Source organism: Amblyomma maculatum, chromosome 8, assembly GCF_055883805.1.
Source record: "Amblyomma maculatum isolate TAMU_Amacu chromosome 8, ASM5588380v1, whole genome shotgun sequence".
In the NCBI taxonomy this organism is placed as follows: Eukaryota; Metazoa; Arthropoda; class Arachnida; order Ixodida; family Ixodidae; genus Amblyomma; species Amblyomma maculatum.
The window spans coordinates 95,728,881-95,741,989 of record NC_139351.1 but is presented as its reverse complement, the minus strand read 5'-3'; the positions used below and the strand labels follow the sequence as shown (position 1 = coordinate 95,741,989).

At 43.8% G+C, this 13,109-nt stretch overlaps 1 protein-coding gene across 1 annotated transcript in view; it reads left to right on the top strand.

The window, feature by feature from the left end:
• LOC146181883 (glucose-6-phosphate exchanger SLC37A4-like) overlaps window positions 1-13,109 on the top strand; it is a 28,628-nt gene continuing 15,519 nt past the window's right edge. The window contains exons 1-6 of the mRNA XM_084575862.1: window positions 1-136; window positions 2,919-3,154; window positions 4,112-4,247; window positions 6,251-6,346; window positions 7,495-7,653; window positions 9,674-9,771. Coding sequence (XP_084431988.1) covers window positions 1-136; window positions 2,919-3,154; window positions 4,112-4,247; window positions 6,251-6,346; window positions 7,495-7,653; window positions 9,674-9,771 — 861 coding nt within the window. The remainder of the gene's footprint in view (window positions 137-2,918; window positions 3,155-4,111; window positions 4,248-6,250; window positions 6,347-7,494; window positions 7,654-9,673; window positions 9,772-13,109) is intronic.

The window sequence follows — 13,109 nt, the reverse complement described above, 5'->3', positions numbered from 1 at the left end:
ATGGAGGTAAAGGGATACCAGAAGATGATATTCACAACCTTGTTCTTTGGTTACGCCTTCTATGGCTATAATCGCAAAAGCGTCGCGTTTGTACTGCCCGCACTGCTCACCGACGGACTGCGCAGAGATGAAGCCGGTACTACATATCTTCCTTTCCGATTACTTCAAACAACGTAATAAATTTCAGTCGCTTGATGCAATATTTTTGGCAATCGCTTAATGAACACTACGGCAAAAGCCTGAAACAGTATTTAGAATCACGAAATTGTAGGAACATTCTGCCTCTTGTGATCATATTTTTGGTTCATATCGTTCAGATGGTCCTTTGAAAAGCAGGCGTATCTACAAACATGCCAAGCAAACTCTTAAGTGTGTTTGTGAGAAGCCATTGCTTGATTATCAAAGCTTCCAATTATGCAGAAGACTTGAACTATACATGGTGAATCTCATTTAACCAAAATTTGGAAGCTGGTTTCATTGAAATCGTGCGGCTTAATCCTCCCGGCATATCCAATTTATGCGCCTGCATGATTAGTTTAAAAATTATTATAAAGAAAGAGGGAGGATTTTCTGTCTCCTTGCCGAAGCAGAATTTTTACTACAACATTGCTCCTGCCCTAATTTTTTAAGGAATAAATCTTACAATTGCAATGTGTTTAACCAAGAAAAAATAACTATTATTTCATTTTGATCTAAGTGGAATAATTGCACTCAACTGCACAAATCGATATCTTAATGGGCTTACCTACTCCCAGCTGAGCAGTTCACTTTGTTTTACCTTTCCAACTAGATCATCCAATTTGAAGTGTGGAACTTTGGAGGTTCCGACAAGTAAATACAATTGGACGCTAATAATTTATTTGACAAGGATCAGCCGACCGTCCTCTACATACAAAATTGCAAACTAATTCGGTTTCCATGAAGAAAATATTAGCAGCTTAAATTGCTGGATTGTTTTCATTTTTATCACAATCACTGCAGTAGCAATAAATACAACTTCAGAAGGGTCTAACACCAACAGTTGTCCGCTCACTAACTTGACGTCCAGCGGAGCCGCTGCTTTGTAGATGGGTTAATGAAATAGAAATAAAATATTTAATAAAGGTGCAGAGTAAAGAAAAAAGCCGTCACAGACGATGTTTTTCCTTTTGTTTCTTTGGTATTTTCTTTTCTTCCTTTTATCTTTATTTTCATCAGTAGACATTGGCAATCCTTCTGAGCATTTGAATGCGTTTTTTTATTTTCTCAATTATTTCATTATTAATTTATCAATTATAGACTAAATTTTTTAATTAGCATGATCAAGAATTCGTTTCCATTCGGAAGCCTCTGAACCCTTTTTTTTTCCATTTTCTTCATCTCTAACTCATAAATTATTCACAATAATTTCATTAATAAACCAATCAATCACCAATCGCTAGAACCAGAAATTACCACGATAATGCGTGCGAGAGAATAAACTTTTATTGTCCAGCAGAGAATCCCCCTACCTCCCCATCCCCCCCTTCGTCCTACTTACGCTAACGATATGATTTTTTACGCAACCCCCGATTATTTCCGACACTCGGTGCCAACAGCATTTTTTTACCAAACAAGCTGTATAAGGTAGAGCTTAAAAATAAATTCATTAAATTGGTTTATAGGCAAGGAAAGATGCAGTACTTGCCATACTTTTAGTAGATCTCAACCACGCCGCCATTATGGAGGAAGGTGAGAGTGAAATTCAGGCAAACGAAGAGGCATCCGTGTGCTGTTCGATGTTGTTGTTTGTTGTTGCGACTGAAGGAAGATGGGAATTAAAATGCACGGGCTTGCTACTCGCTCTGTAACTGAGCCACCTCCGCTGCCTCGTGCGGACAGAAGAGAAAATAGAGAAGAAAGGAAAAGAAGAGGGAGAAAAGACGCGCGTCGCAACAGCCATCGTCCACTACCGCAATGGTGGCTCCACCACCTTCTCTAAGCAGTGGAGGTGGCTCAGCTACAGAGCCAGTAGCAGCCCCTGCATTTTCTTTTTCTTCCTATAATCGCAACAACAACGTGCACTGAATCGCACAGCGCACGACGCCTGTCTGGTTCGCCTCCATCGAAACGCAGCCGCCGGCGGTCGGGATCGAACCCAGGTACTTGGATCAAAGCCCCAGTTGTCGCATGCAGAGCTGAAGGTCAAATAACGCTTGAAAATGACCTCTACAGCGCGGTGCAAGTGTCCTTGAAGTCAGCTGCCGCGCCTTTCTTTCCTATATAAATCAATTCGTTAGAGGTCATTTTCTATTTCTAGAACGCAGCGTTGAAGGTCAAATCAGGCTTGGAAATTACCTTTACAGTGTGGTTTAGGTGTTCACGGAGAAAGTGTGATAGATGCTGCACATTCGGTTAGATGTAAGTTTCAAGCCTTATTAGACCTTCAGCTCTGTCCTTAGAAATTATCTTAAATGGAATGGGCTCTTTGCTCGAACGAGCTGTATAAGCTACCATTTAATATATGTGCGCATTAATTGCTGCTCGACAGCGCATATACGGACTACTCACCGACTATGTACGGACAAATTGCAGGGTAATGAAGGCTATTTTTATTTGGCTCCTCTATATATAGACAGCTATTCGCCTTTTTTCCCACAGATAGCTGAAAAGCAGCACTTTGAAGCCAGCCTATGCCGCGATACGTAGCTGTAGTACCTGTGCATATGTCTCGAATTAAGTCAATCTTCTTATGATTCTTGCTTCACCTCCATATTACTGGACCATAACATTTTTTAATGCGCCCATCGTTCGTGATATTTCACTGTTTCGTTACAACTCTGTAAACTGACTGACTCTCACGATTACAGATCGGCGCTTTGGTGATTGTATAACTTCCACAATGTGAGCGTATTGTTGCCCAATGGTTCACATTCCCGAGCTATCGCAATCACACGCAGGCATGATCCTGAGCAGCCAGAACCTGGCTTATGCCGGCAGCAAGTTCCTGTGTGGCGTGCTCTCAGACAGCGTCAGTTCCCGGCTCATGTTCGCCGCCGGTCTGTTGCTCTCCGCCGGCTTCACCTTCGTGCTCGCCGCATCGTCCGTGTCGGCCTACCCGCTAGCTGGGTTATGGTTCCTCAACGGATGTTCGCAGGGCTGCGGATGGCCCGCTCTCATCAAGGTTCTGCAGCAGGTCAGCAAAACCATCAGCAGTCAATTGTTAAGACCGTAAATAGTCCTCTCAGTGGTCTTTGGATGTTTTAGTTTGCACTATCATTTATAATAATAATAATAATAATAATAATAATAATAATAATAATAATAATAATAATAATAATAATAATAATAATAATAATAATAATAATAATAATAATAATAATAATAATATTATTATTATTATTATTATTATCATTATTATCTTGAGATGAGCTGTAGTTGCATCTCCATACAAACTTGCCAATTTCACTGGTCCACAAGATATTCCACAGTTCCTGGCCGTGTTTCGCTTTCCTTGGGGTCTGCTCGTCTACATGTTCTACGGATAACATATATTCCCCGCCCCAGTTACGAGCTGAAAACAGCTCGTAATTTCCGCTCATCATCATCATCATCATCATTATGAGCCGCTAGCCGAGCAGTGATATGCAGTAGCGAATAGGGCTCTGAGTGGGTCAGAGAAATAACTCAAGTTACTGACATTCTATGGAAATTAAGAAGAAATGGGCATGGGCAGGACATGTAGTGCAAAGAGAGGATAACCGATGGTTGCTTAAGGTAACAAACTGGACTCCAAGGGAAGGAAAGCGTAGCAGGGGGCGGCAGAAAGTTAGGTGGGCGGATGAGGTTAAGAACTTTGCAGGGGTCAAGTGGATGCAGCTAGCACAGAATCGGGTTAATTGGAGAAATATGGGAAAGACCTTCGCCCTGCAGTGGATAGTCAGGCTGATGATGATGATGATGATAGTGCTCTTCGATAGAGCAATATATACCACCGTGAATGGCTGTGAATTTATGTACTGTGCTTATCGCAACAAGCGTCGTCCGTATGACATCCCGTGCAAGGCAATTTACACCGAAATATTGGTTAACTGTAAGGTTTCACCGATGAGTACAAGGTACCTTAATTTTCTGTCACTCTTCTTTCTTACAGTGGTTTCGACAAGCCCAATTTGGGACACTGTATGGAGTGCTCTCGGCTTCATCGAACATTTCCTTGAGCATAGCTCCATTCCTGTCGTCGTACCTGATGCTGTCCTACAGCTGGCGAGCGAGCATCACTGCCACGGGTAACAGCATGCACGTGCAGCGCTGCCTGTCAGCACGTTACGTGCCTTTCAACCTATCACAGCTGAAGGCCCATCTGAACAGGCACCACCCTGACTGCTGGCTTCAGATGAACCTTTAATGGCTCATACTGTCGTCGTTCGTTCATTCGTCACATTATAGCTGTAAATTAAATGACATAATCACCCACAATTAAAACTAACGCCATCAGAAAAATAAAAATCCGGTCTCCACGGGGAATCGAACCTCCGCCCCTCGGATCCCCAGCCTAGAGTTTTAACCAACTGCGCCACGCCCTGGATCGTGAAACACATCGTAATTCTCCTTTTCTACTGTGAGAAGAGTAGTAGTGATGACAATGACGCTGCAGTTAGGGATAATGGCAATGATGTCATTAGCAATGATAATGACAGTGCATTTAGTTGATAATAAAGAGTTTTAGCTTATTGTGATCCGCGATCCGCTACCGTGATTCGCCACCGCGCCTAAAAAGTGTAGAACTGCAGGAGATGGGTTAAAATACGTGTAATTAAGAGAATGCGGCAGATGTTTTTTTATTTATCTCATCAGAAACACGATATTTGTGCAGTTTTACTCAAAGGAAAGGAAGCATTCAGGCCACGACCAATGAACCACTATTGTATTGAAGACAGTCGGAATCATAAAGCTCCGTTGTGTCTCATAATTCTTTAGCTTAAAAAAAGCCGGAAAACCAGCACTGTGTACATTTCGAAGTCATTTCCTGTTTACCGACAAATTGCCTCTGCCAGAGGCAAGACAAAGTGTACTTTAATAAAATCCCTCAGGTCTAGAATAATTCGGAAACTCTTGCACATATCATTTTAAAGGGCACAGGCTGCAAACGCATTTTGAAATTATATTGGTAAGCATTTAACTGGTAGTTACGAATATTTAACCATTCAACTATTAGTAAACTTACTGTTTGATTGAAAGTCCTTTATTTTTAGGGGACGGCACAAAGGCTGGTTTCGGGGGGAAATGGGGAAAGAACGTTATATTCTCATCTCGGGGTCAGAATAAGTGTCCTATTAATCTTTGCGGCGCCAAGGAGACAAGTACAATAGTGGCGCCATGTTCGTCGTATTATGTGCACGTTAAAGAACTCCAGGTGGTCGAAATTTCCGGAGTCCTCCACTACGGCGTCTCTCATAGCCTGAGTCGCTCTGGATGTTAAACCCCGCAAACCAAACCAAACCTTACATTTTAAGAGCTGTAATGAACACTTCGTCAACGCAAGCACCTGGAAACCAAACGTTGATATGAGGTTTGGTCTGGTTTGTAGGGTTTAACGTCCCAAAGCAACTCAGGCTATGGAGACGCCGTAGTGGAGGACTCCGGAAATTTCGACCACCTGAGGTTCTTTAACGTGCACTGACATCACACAGCACATGGGCGCCTTGCTTTTCTCCTCCCCCGAAAAGCTGCCGTCGAGGCCGGGATTCGATCCCGCGTCCTTGGGAACAGTACTCGAGCGCCGTAACCACTGCGCCACCCCGGCGGGGTAAACGTTGATATGATATGTAAATAAAGCGGCTGAAGATTGATGTTCATGACATGAAGATGACTTCGTAGTGAATTTCGCATCTAAGGGGTCGTTTTCAACAAGCGCGAAAAAATTTGTTTTTCATTTGGAAAGTGGTATGGTACAGAGACATCAATGGCGTAAAAAATACAACTTTTCACTTTACCAACTTTGGTATGGTCCTTCCTTTAGGCAAAACGTGTGTCAAACTGCTGAAGTGACACAAACTACAAAGCGATGTATTCTGGCTTGAAGTTGGAGCGATTTGGCGTGCCCTGCTAATTGTGGTATTCAATGCCTTTGGACTTTCGAAACAGTGCATACTTTGTAGCTAAAGAAGGCGCTCCCAAAGATCATTCACTAATGCGCCGCTGGGAATGGAAACTTTCGTAGACTGCATACAGAGACCAGTGTGGATTTATGCTTAATTCTTACCAGCCACTTTTGTACTCTGTTTTGCAGGTTTACTATGCGCGATCATGGGCTGCCTATCTTTGTTCACGATCGTCAACAAGCCGGCCGATGTTGGTCTGATCGTCAGTGAGAGCCCACAGCGCAGTCTGAATCGTCCGGAAGCCGGCTCGCATCCTGCGAAAGGTGAAACAAGTTGCCAGTGCATCGCAATTTGTGATGAATATAGCGACTTAACATTAGGATCTTCTATATATTGTTGTTGTATGCGTGTTCGCTCGTTCGCACTGCTAAACGAAAAAAAAATGCGGCATGCCCGGCAACCGGAGCCAGACGATGAAGTCCGGGCTAGCAAACAAGCCCTGGAAGTGGCCAAAGGCCAAGGCCTCTTGGCCACTTGACGTGGTTGGATACCGCACACTTAAAATGCTTCAACCGAAAATAAAGTTATTCCTCCTCCTCTTCTTTTCCCTGACAAAGCATTCGAACGTTGTTCCAAAAGTTAATTTCGGGCAGTGTGTGACGAGTGTACGATTTGATAGCAAATAATATTAGCGACAGCAATCATTCATCGTTTTCTTGTTGTTGTTGTTGTTGTTGTGGCTGCAGGAAGAAGGAAAAGAAAATGCACGGGCCTGCTACTGGCTCTGTAGCTGAGCCACCCTCGCTGCCTCGTGCAGACAGAAGAGAAAATAGAGAAGAAATAGAAAAGAGGGAGAGAAAGACGCGCGTCGCAACAGCAGCCGTCGTCCAACACCGAAGCGGTGGCTTGTGCAATGACGGCCTACAACAGATAAAAATTCGGACAGGCTAGCCCCCGCCGCAAACGACGGTGACCTACCTGTCCCAGCCCAATCATAGACCTACCCGCTATAAAGCTTTGACCGGAAACGCTAAGGACTCGACATGGTTAATCGTTACTGCGTTTACCACGTTTATTCTGCTCTCGTTTCATTAGACACCCTGCTAATATTTCGCGTATACGTATTGTGGATGCCTCGAATCTGTATGCTTTTGATCTGTAATTTTTCATTTTTTTCTTTTGTTTGTAGTTATAAAATTTCTAGTAACTTGTTCGTTTTATATTGACCGTCGGCATTAGTTACAGTGCCTTCTCCTGCCCTTTTTATAATGCCACAACCTGTAGGATCATTACAATGATGATGATAATGATTAGGGTCGCAGTCTCGCAGCATCATTGCAAAGTAAAAGAGTTCTTAGTAACTCTCCTTAAATGTTTAATTTCTCCCGAACACCCTCTCTCCCTACGTCAGAGTCACCGCTAGGGAGCCCAGAAGAACAAGAGGAGGAGGCGAGAACCGTGCACTTGCTGAATAGTCCCTTCATCTGGCTCCTGTCGGCCGCGTACCTGACTATGTTCTTCGCACGCACGGGAGCAGTCGACTGGGGTCAGTTGTACCTGATACAGGACCTCAAGCAGTCGCAGTTCGCCGGTACGCGGGTCATTTGAAACTGTCTCTTGGTGCTGTCCGCAGCCACGCGCACTAGAAACGATCGCAGGGCTAGTAACGTATAAAAATACTATAAACTTTGAAGAAGTTCTTCTTCCTGGACAGTATTTCAGTGTATTAAGCAGAGGACAGCAGCACAGACAGCAATGTGGAATCTCCAGTTTTGGATAAATATAGGTCGGATGCAACTCAAGAAAGAAACGACAGGTGTTCCTCCAATGAGGCCTTCAAGATCCTGGTGGCATGACGTCACTCTCAGTCGCAATGCGCGCTATAGTGGTGTCCTTGTTTGTCGTCGTCTTCGCGTGGCTTTCACGGTGACAGCCTGCCAGCCACTCGGAGCGCTAGTAGTGGCAAAGCGGTTGACCTTGGCGTCATGACAATCGGTCGACACCTTTAGATGGCATTCTAGGAACTACAATTGTTGCTTCGGTCTTGAGCTGTGTTTAACCATTGCCTCTGCATCTATTTGCGGTTCAATCTGCAGTAATTGCAAGGAGTATCCTTCTCAGCAAAGCAGAGTCAAGTGGTAACTGCATGAAACGATGTTCTTCGCCACGCGACGTGCAATAGTTATGCCGCTAATAAAAAAAAATACAGCAGTTGCAAACTATGGACCAGGCACGCGGCGTGTGCATTACTCCACTCAGAAGTCAACGAAATCAGTGTTTTAAATTTGACCATTACAAACAAGATAAAAACATCAAAAGCCTGTGATGTGGAAGAAAAGTTTAGCAGCGGACTACAGTTTTGTCGTGGAGGAACTGTGCGTGTCTGTTGCAGACTTTGTTGTATCCACCTATAGAACACATGCATGATGCGGAGAGACTTGAAGAAATATAGCGGTGTTTTTTCAGTGTTGCTTTGTTGCCGCGCTGCTTCAAAGTCCAGTTGGTTCAGACATATTGCGTCATCGGGAAAGTATGACTTGACTGTTGCCGGAAAACCATAAAAAGCGATTATCGCGATGATGAAAATCAATCAGGTATACATCGCATTACGAAATGAAACACCGTTTTAGCGCCAGAGTATATGTTTTGATGCTGATGCTCGCTTTCTGCTTGTACACGCTTTCATAACAATTATATCAATGCGTATGCCACACCATATCTATCGATCTTAATTGTTCCGTTACTACTAAGCTTTCACTGACATATTTCAGTGCATGGCCGAGGGAGCCAGATCGGAAGTTAAGTACCTCCACGAAACCTTCAGCTATTGTTTATTGTCTATCGAGCTGCTTGTGTAAAAAATAGAGGGTCTTTTAGATGTCTATTAAGAGGAGAACGGCAAAAGCCTACCCTTCCTCTCTAGTCAGTTGTGGTCATTTCAAGTCGTGGTTTGACATAGTAATTGGTCGTTTCGTAGTCACGATAAGCCAGGCTGAGTCATGCCTAGTCGTTGGTAGCCATTACCACTCATAGCTAAGCATATTTACTCATTTCCAGTCAGCTGCGGCCATACAAGTCATCATTTGAGATACTGATAGTCCGGACTCTTGTTGAGTCATGTCTAGTAATTGTAGTCATTACCACTCATAGCTAAGCATATTTACTCATTTTCAGTTAGTTGCTGTCATTACAAGTCGTCGTTTGTCATATTGGTCGTTTCGTAGTCATTTTTAGTCCTTTTGTGATAATTATATTAGTAATTATTATTATTCATTAACACTATCAATATCTCTGAGTGACTGCATGGCTCAAAAGCAGCCTCCCTGGGCTCTACACTTTTGACAAAGACGGTACATGTTAGCCAGATTTATGGTTTGCGGGTTATGCTTTGGCACTAATTACCTTGTTAATTCTTCCGTGATGTTTTACTTTCTGTTATCTCTTCGTCTGCAAGACGTTTTTCTTGAGAGTATATATACAACGCTATAGCTTGTTTGCATGTACGGTACTTCGCTTGTGGGTTCATGACTTTTCTGCCTGAGCCGATTACATTTTGATCTGCTGTATTGTGAAATAACTTAATAAACAGACGTCCTTTTCCGCTCCCGCAGCCAACGCCTTCATGAGCTGTATCGAATGCGGCGGATTCCTGGGTGGCATCATAGCCGGCTATATAACGGATTGGCTTCTGCTCTGGCACGCGAACAAGGTTGGTCTTCTTGATTAAAAGGCTAGCTGAAAAGAAGGGAGAACTTCGACTGGTATTTTAAAGTTAATTGCAAGTGCGATGACATTTAGCGTAAATAGCAGAAGCGATTAAGGTTTTAAATAAATGTCAAATATTTTGAAGAGGTCGACGTGTATCTTTTAGCATGGGTCTACGGCGTAGTTAATAAATGCTCTTTGTCCGCGACAAAATAGTTTCGTGTGGTTTTCCCACCGAAAATTTCTACATAAGATGTGAGCCATTCGCAGTGTAATCACTGTTTTGCATGCACTTACAGAGGGCAGAACACAAGTAGACTCAGCTTATAAAAGTAGATCACCGCACTGTAATGACAGTATACTCTGGCAGAAAACTTATCTTTTTTATAAAATATAAGCTCATAAAACTTTTTATAAACTTATAAATACAAGGGTTGCATTTATCATGAAGAAAACATCTCGAGCTAGTTGGTTCATCACAGAGCAAAACAGCGCAAACTTCACAATGGACAGAGAAGGGCAGACGAGACACAGGCGCTGACTAACAACTGAAGGTTTATTGTTCTGACACCTCGGTATATATACAGCAAGCATCAAAAACAAGAACAACAACAAAGCCTGATAGACACTCATCTAAGCCAGACATCAAGCAGGAGCACCATGATCATCCAACTCCCGATAGGAAAAGCAACTCCTTATCTAGAAGGGCTATGGAGGGAATGCTTACACAGCTGTCTTTTAGGTTTGCAATTTTTTCGGCCTCGATTATTTCTCGCGTGGTCTTGTCACCGCACCTGCGCAGCACGCTCGTGTTACGCAAATCAGGTGTGCATTTACAATCTCGGCAGTGCACACCCAGATGGCCTGAGATCCGCTCTGTCACATTGTAGTTGTGCTCCAATAATCTTTTATTAAGACATCTGCCGGTTTGGCCTATGTACGCATGGCCACAAGACAAAGGGATCGAATAAACGACGCAGTTTCGCAGTTTTACCGAAAGGCGACTACATGGCTAAAGCCCTTGAAGCCATAGGTTCGTCCTTTGATGTATGCAGCAACGTGTCCTTGAAGAAGGTAAAAAGCAGGGCCATGAAACTGTGTAAACGCCTGAATCTCGAGAAGGTATGTAGTGCAGTGAACAGCAACAAGTATTTGTGCTTAGAAATGTTTTTCTCGGTTAAAACCCATAAGGTCGATCATCCATTCCGTGTCATTGTTTCTGAAGCTGGGACTTGGCAAAAATCTGTTGCATCATTCTTACAAAGGCAACTTAAGCTACTAACTATTGACGACCCTTTTTTGGTAAAGAATGCAGAACCTGTGGTGACGTTTTTAAAAGGAAACTCCGAAAGAGCGTTGTTAGGTTTTTCCATTGATATAAAAGACCTATACTATGCCATACCTCATGACGACTTGATCAATTGCATCAAGGACTGCATTGACCAGCATGGAGCTGTAAAATTCCAGAACGCGACTAGCATTTCTACTGACTGCTTTCTCGAGCTACTGTCCACTTATTTGACATCGACCTACGCGGAATGGAACGGTTCGGTTTTCATTCAAACAAATGGTATCTGTATAGGCTCGTCCATTGCACCGGTCCTCAGTGATCTATACTTAGCCATGCAAGACCGGGCGTTACGCAGGTTCTTTGATTGCAGCACTGTGAAGCAGATTTTTCGATTTGTCGACGATTATCTTGTGTTCCTAGAGTGCGAACAGGACGCCTTCCCGTCCGAAGCTGCCAATGTTGTTCGTAGTTTTTCAAGCATTCTGAGCCCTTTAATTGTCACGCACGAACTGCCTACTAATGGATTCATACGGTTTTTAGAACTAGGACTATATTTCAACCCCAATCATGTGTGCTGGGCCTTTGAGCCTCGCGCCAAAAAACCCATTCTGCCATTTACTTCAGCGCACTCGAAGTTGGTTAAGCGCAGCATCATCAATTCTTGCTTCTACAATTCAGTCATGAAATCGTGCAACCACAAGCTGGAAGATAGCTTTTTAAACCAGACGCGCCGACTAGTTCAGGCTGGTTATCCACCGGCGCTATTATCCTCAGTAGCGGAGGCTATGTTAAAAACTAAAGAAACAGTCAGTAGAGACAGGGATAAGAAGATCGCAGTCATTCCCTACGCGCTCGGGATTTCACATAACTTGAGAAAGATAGGAAGAAGGGTTGGAGTAGATGTTGTTTTTTCGGCTCCGGACCGCTTGTCAAGTCTTTGCAAGCGAGTGAATGGGATGGGTTGAAAACACATCGGCTGCACCACAAACCATCGCGACCGATTCGTCTCGTGTGCGGAAGGCGTCGTTTATTCGATCCCTTTGTCTTGTGGCCATGCGTACATAGGCCAAACCGGCAGATGTCTTAATAAAAGATTATTGGAGCACAACTACAATGTGACAGAGCGGATCTCGGGCCATCTGGGTGTGCACCGCCGAGATTGTAAATGCACACCTGATTTGCGTAACACGAGCGTGCTGCGCAGGTGCGGTGACAAGACCACGCGAGAAATAATCGAGGCCGAAAAAATTGCAAACCTAAAAGACCGCTGTGTAAGCATCCCTCCATAGCCCTTCTAGATAAGGAGTTGCTTTTCCTATCGGGAGTTGGATGATCATGGTGCTCCTGCTTGATGTCTGGCTGAGATGAGTGTCTATCGGGCTTTGTTGTTGTTCTTGTTTTTGATGCTTGCTGTATGTATACCGAGGTGTCAGAACAATAAACCTTCAGTTGTTAGTCAGCGCCTGTGTCTCGTCTGCCCTTCTCTGTCCATTGTGAAGTTTGCGCTGTTTTGCTTTGCATTTATCAGTCATTCTCCCAAGCAATATACGGTGATGTCCCAATGGATTTCCTGCACAAGCTTTATGAATTAGTATTTTAAGTTGTCCTTTCTGTGTGTTCTATACTGGAGCAACGGGATAGACAACCGCTAGCATGTTCACTAAGATGCCGGCTCGGGCACACTCATACACCTTGCGAACTGTTAGTGACTGGTCCCCCGTCTCTTTTTTATTACTTTATCTACAGTGCACATGTCTATGCGATGTGATTTGAAGTGTCATTGCATAAAAAGGGGGGAGGTGGGATAACTTAAGCTCCCCTCTGGGTCCTCTGGATCTCTTCCGCACTTAGAAATCGAACGAAGATGCGCAGTTGATACCACGAAAGCCACCTCCGAGCACAGAACGCTGAATCTACGAAGAAGCATGCCAAGCGAACGCAGGTTCCGTAGAGCAACTTTATCCCGCTCGTGCGCCATCTGATGAGGCGGCAGCGTACATCACATTTGCATGGTGTTCTGGTAAGATTGCCGGTGTCACCTCATAACGGCG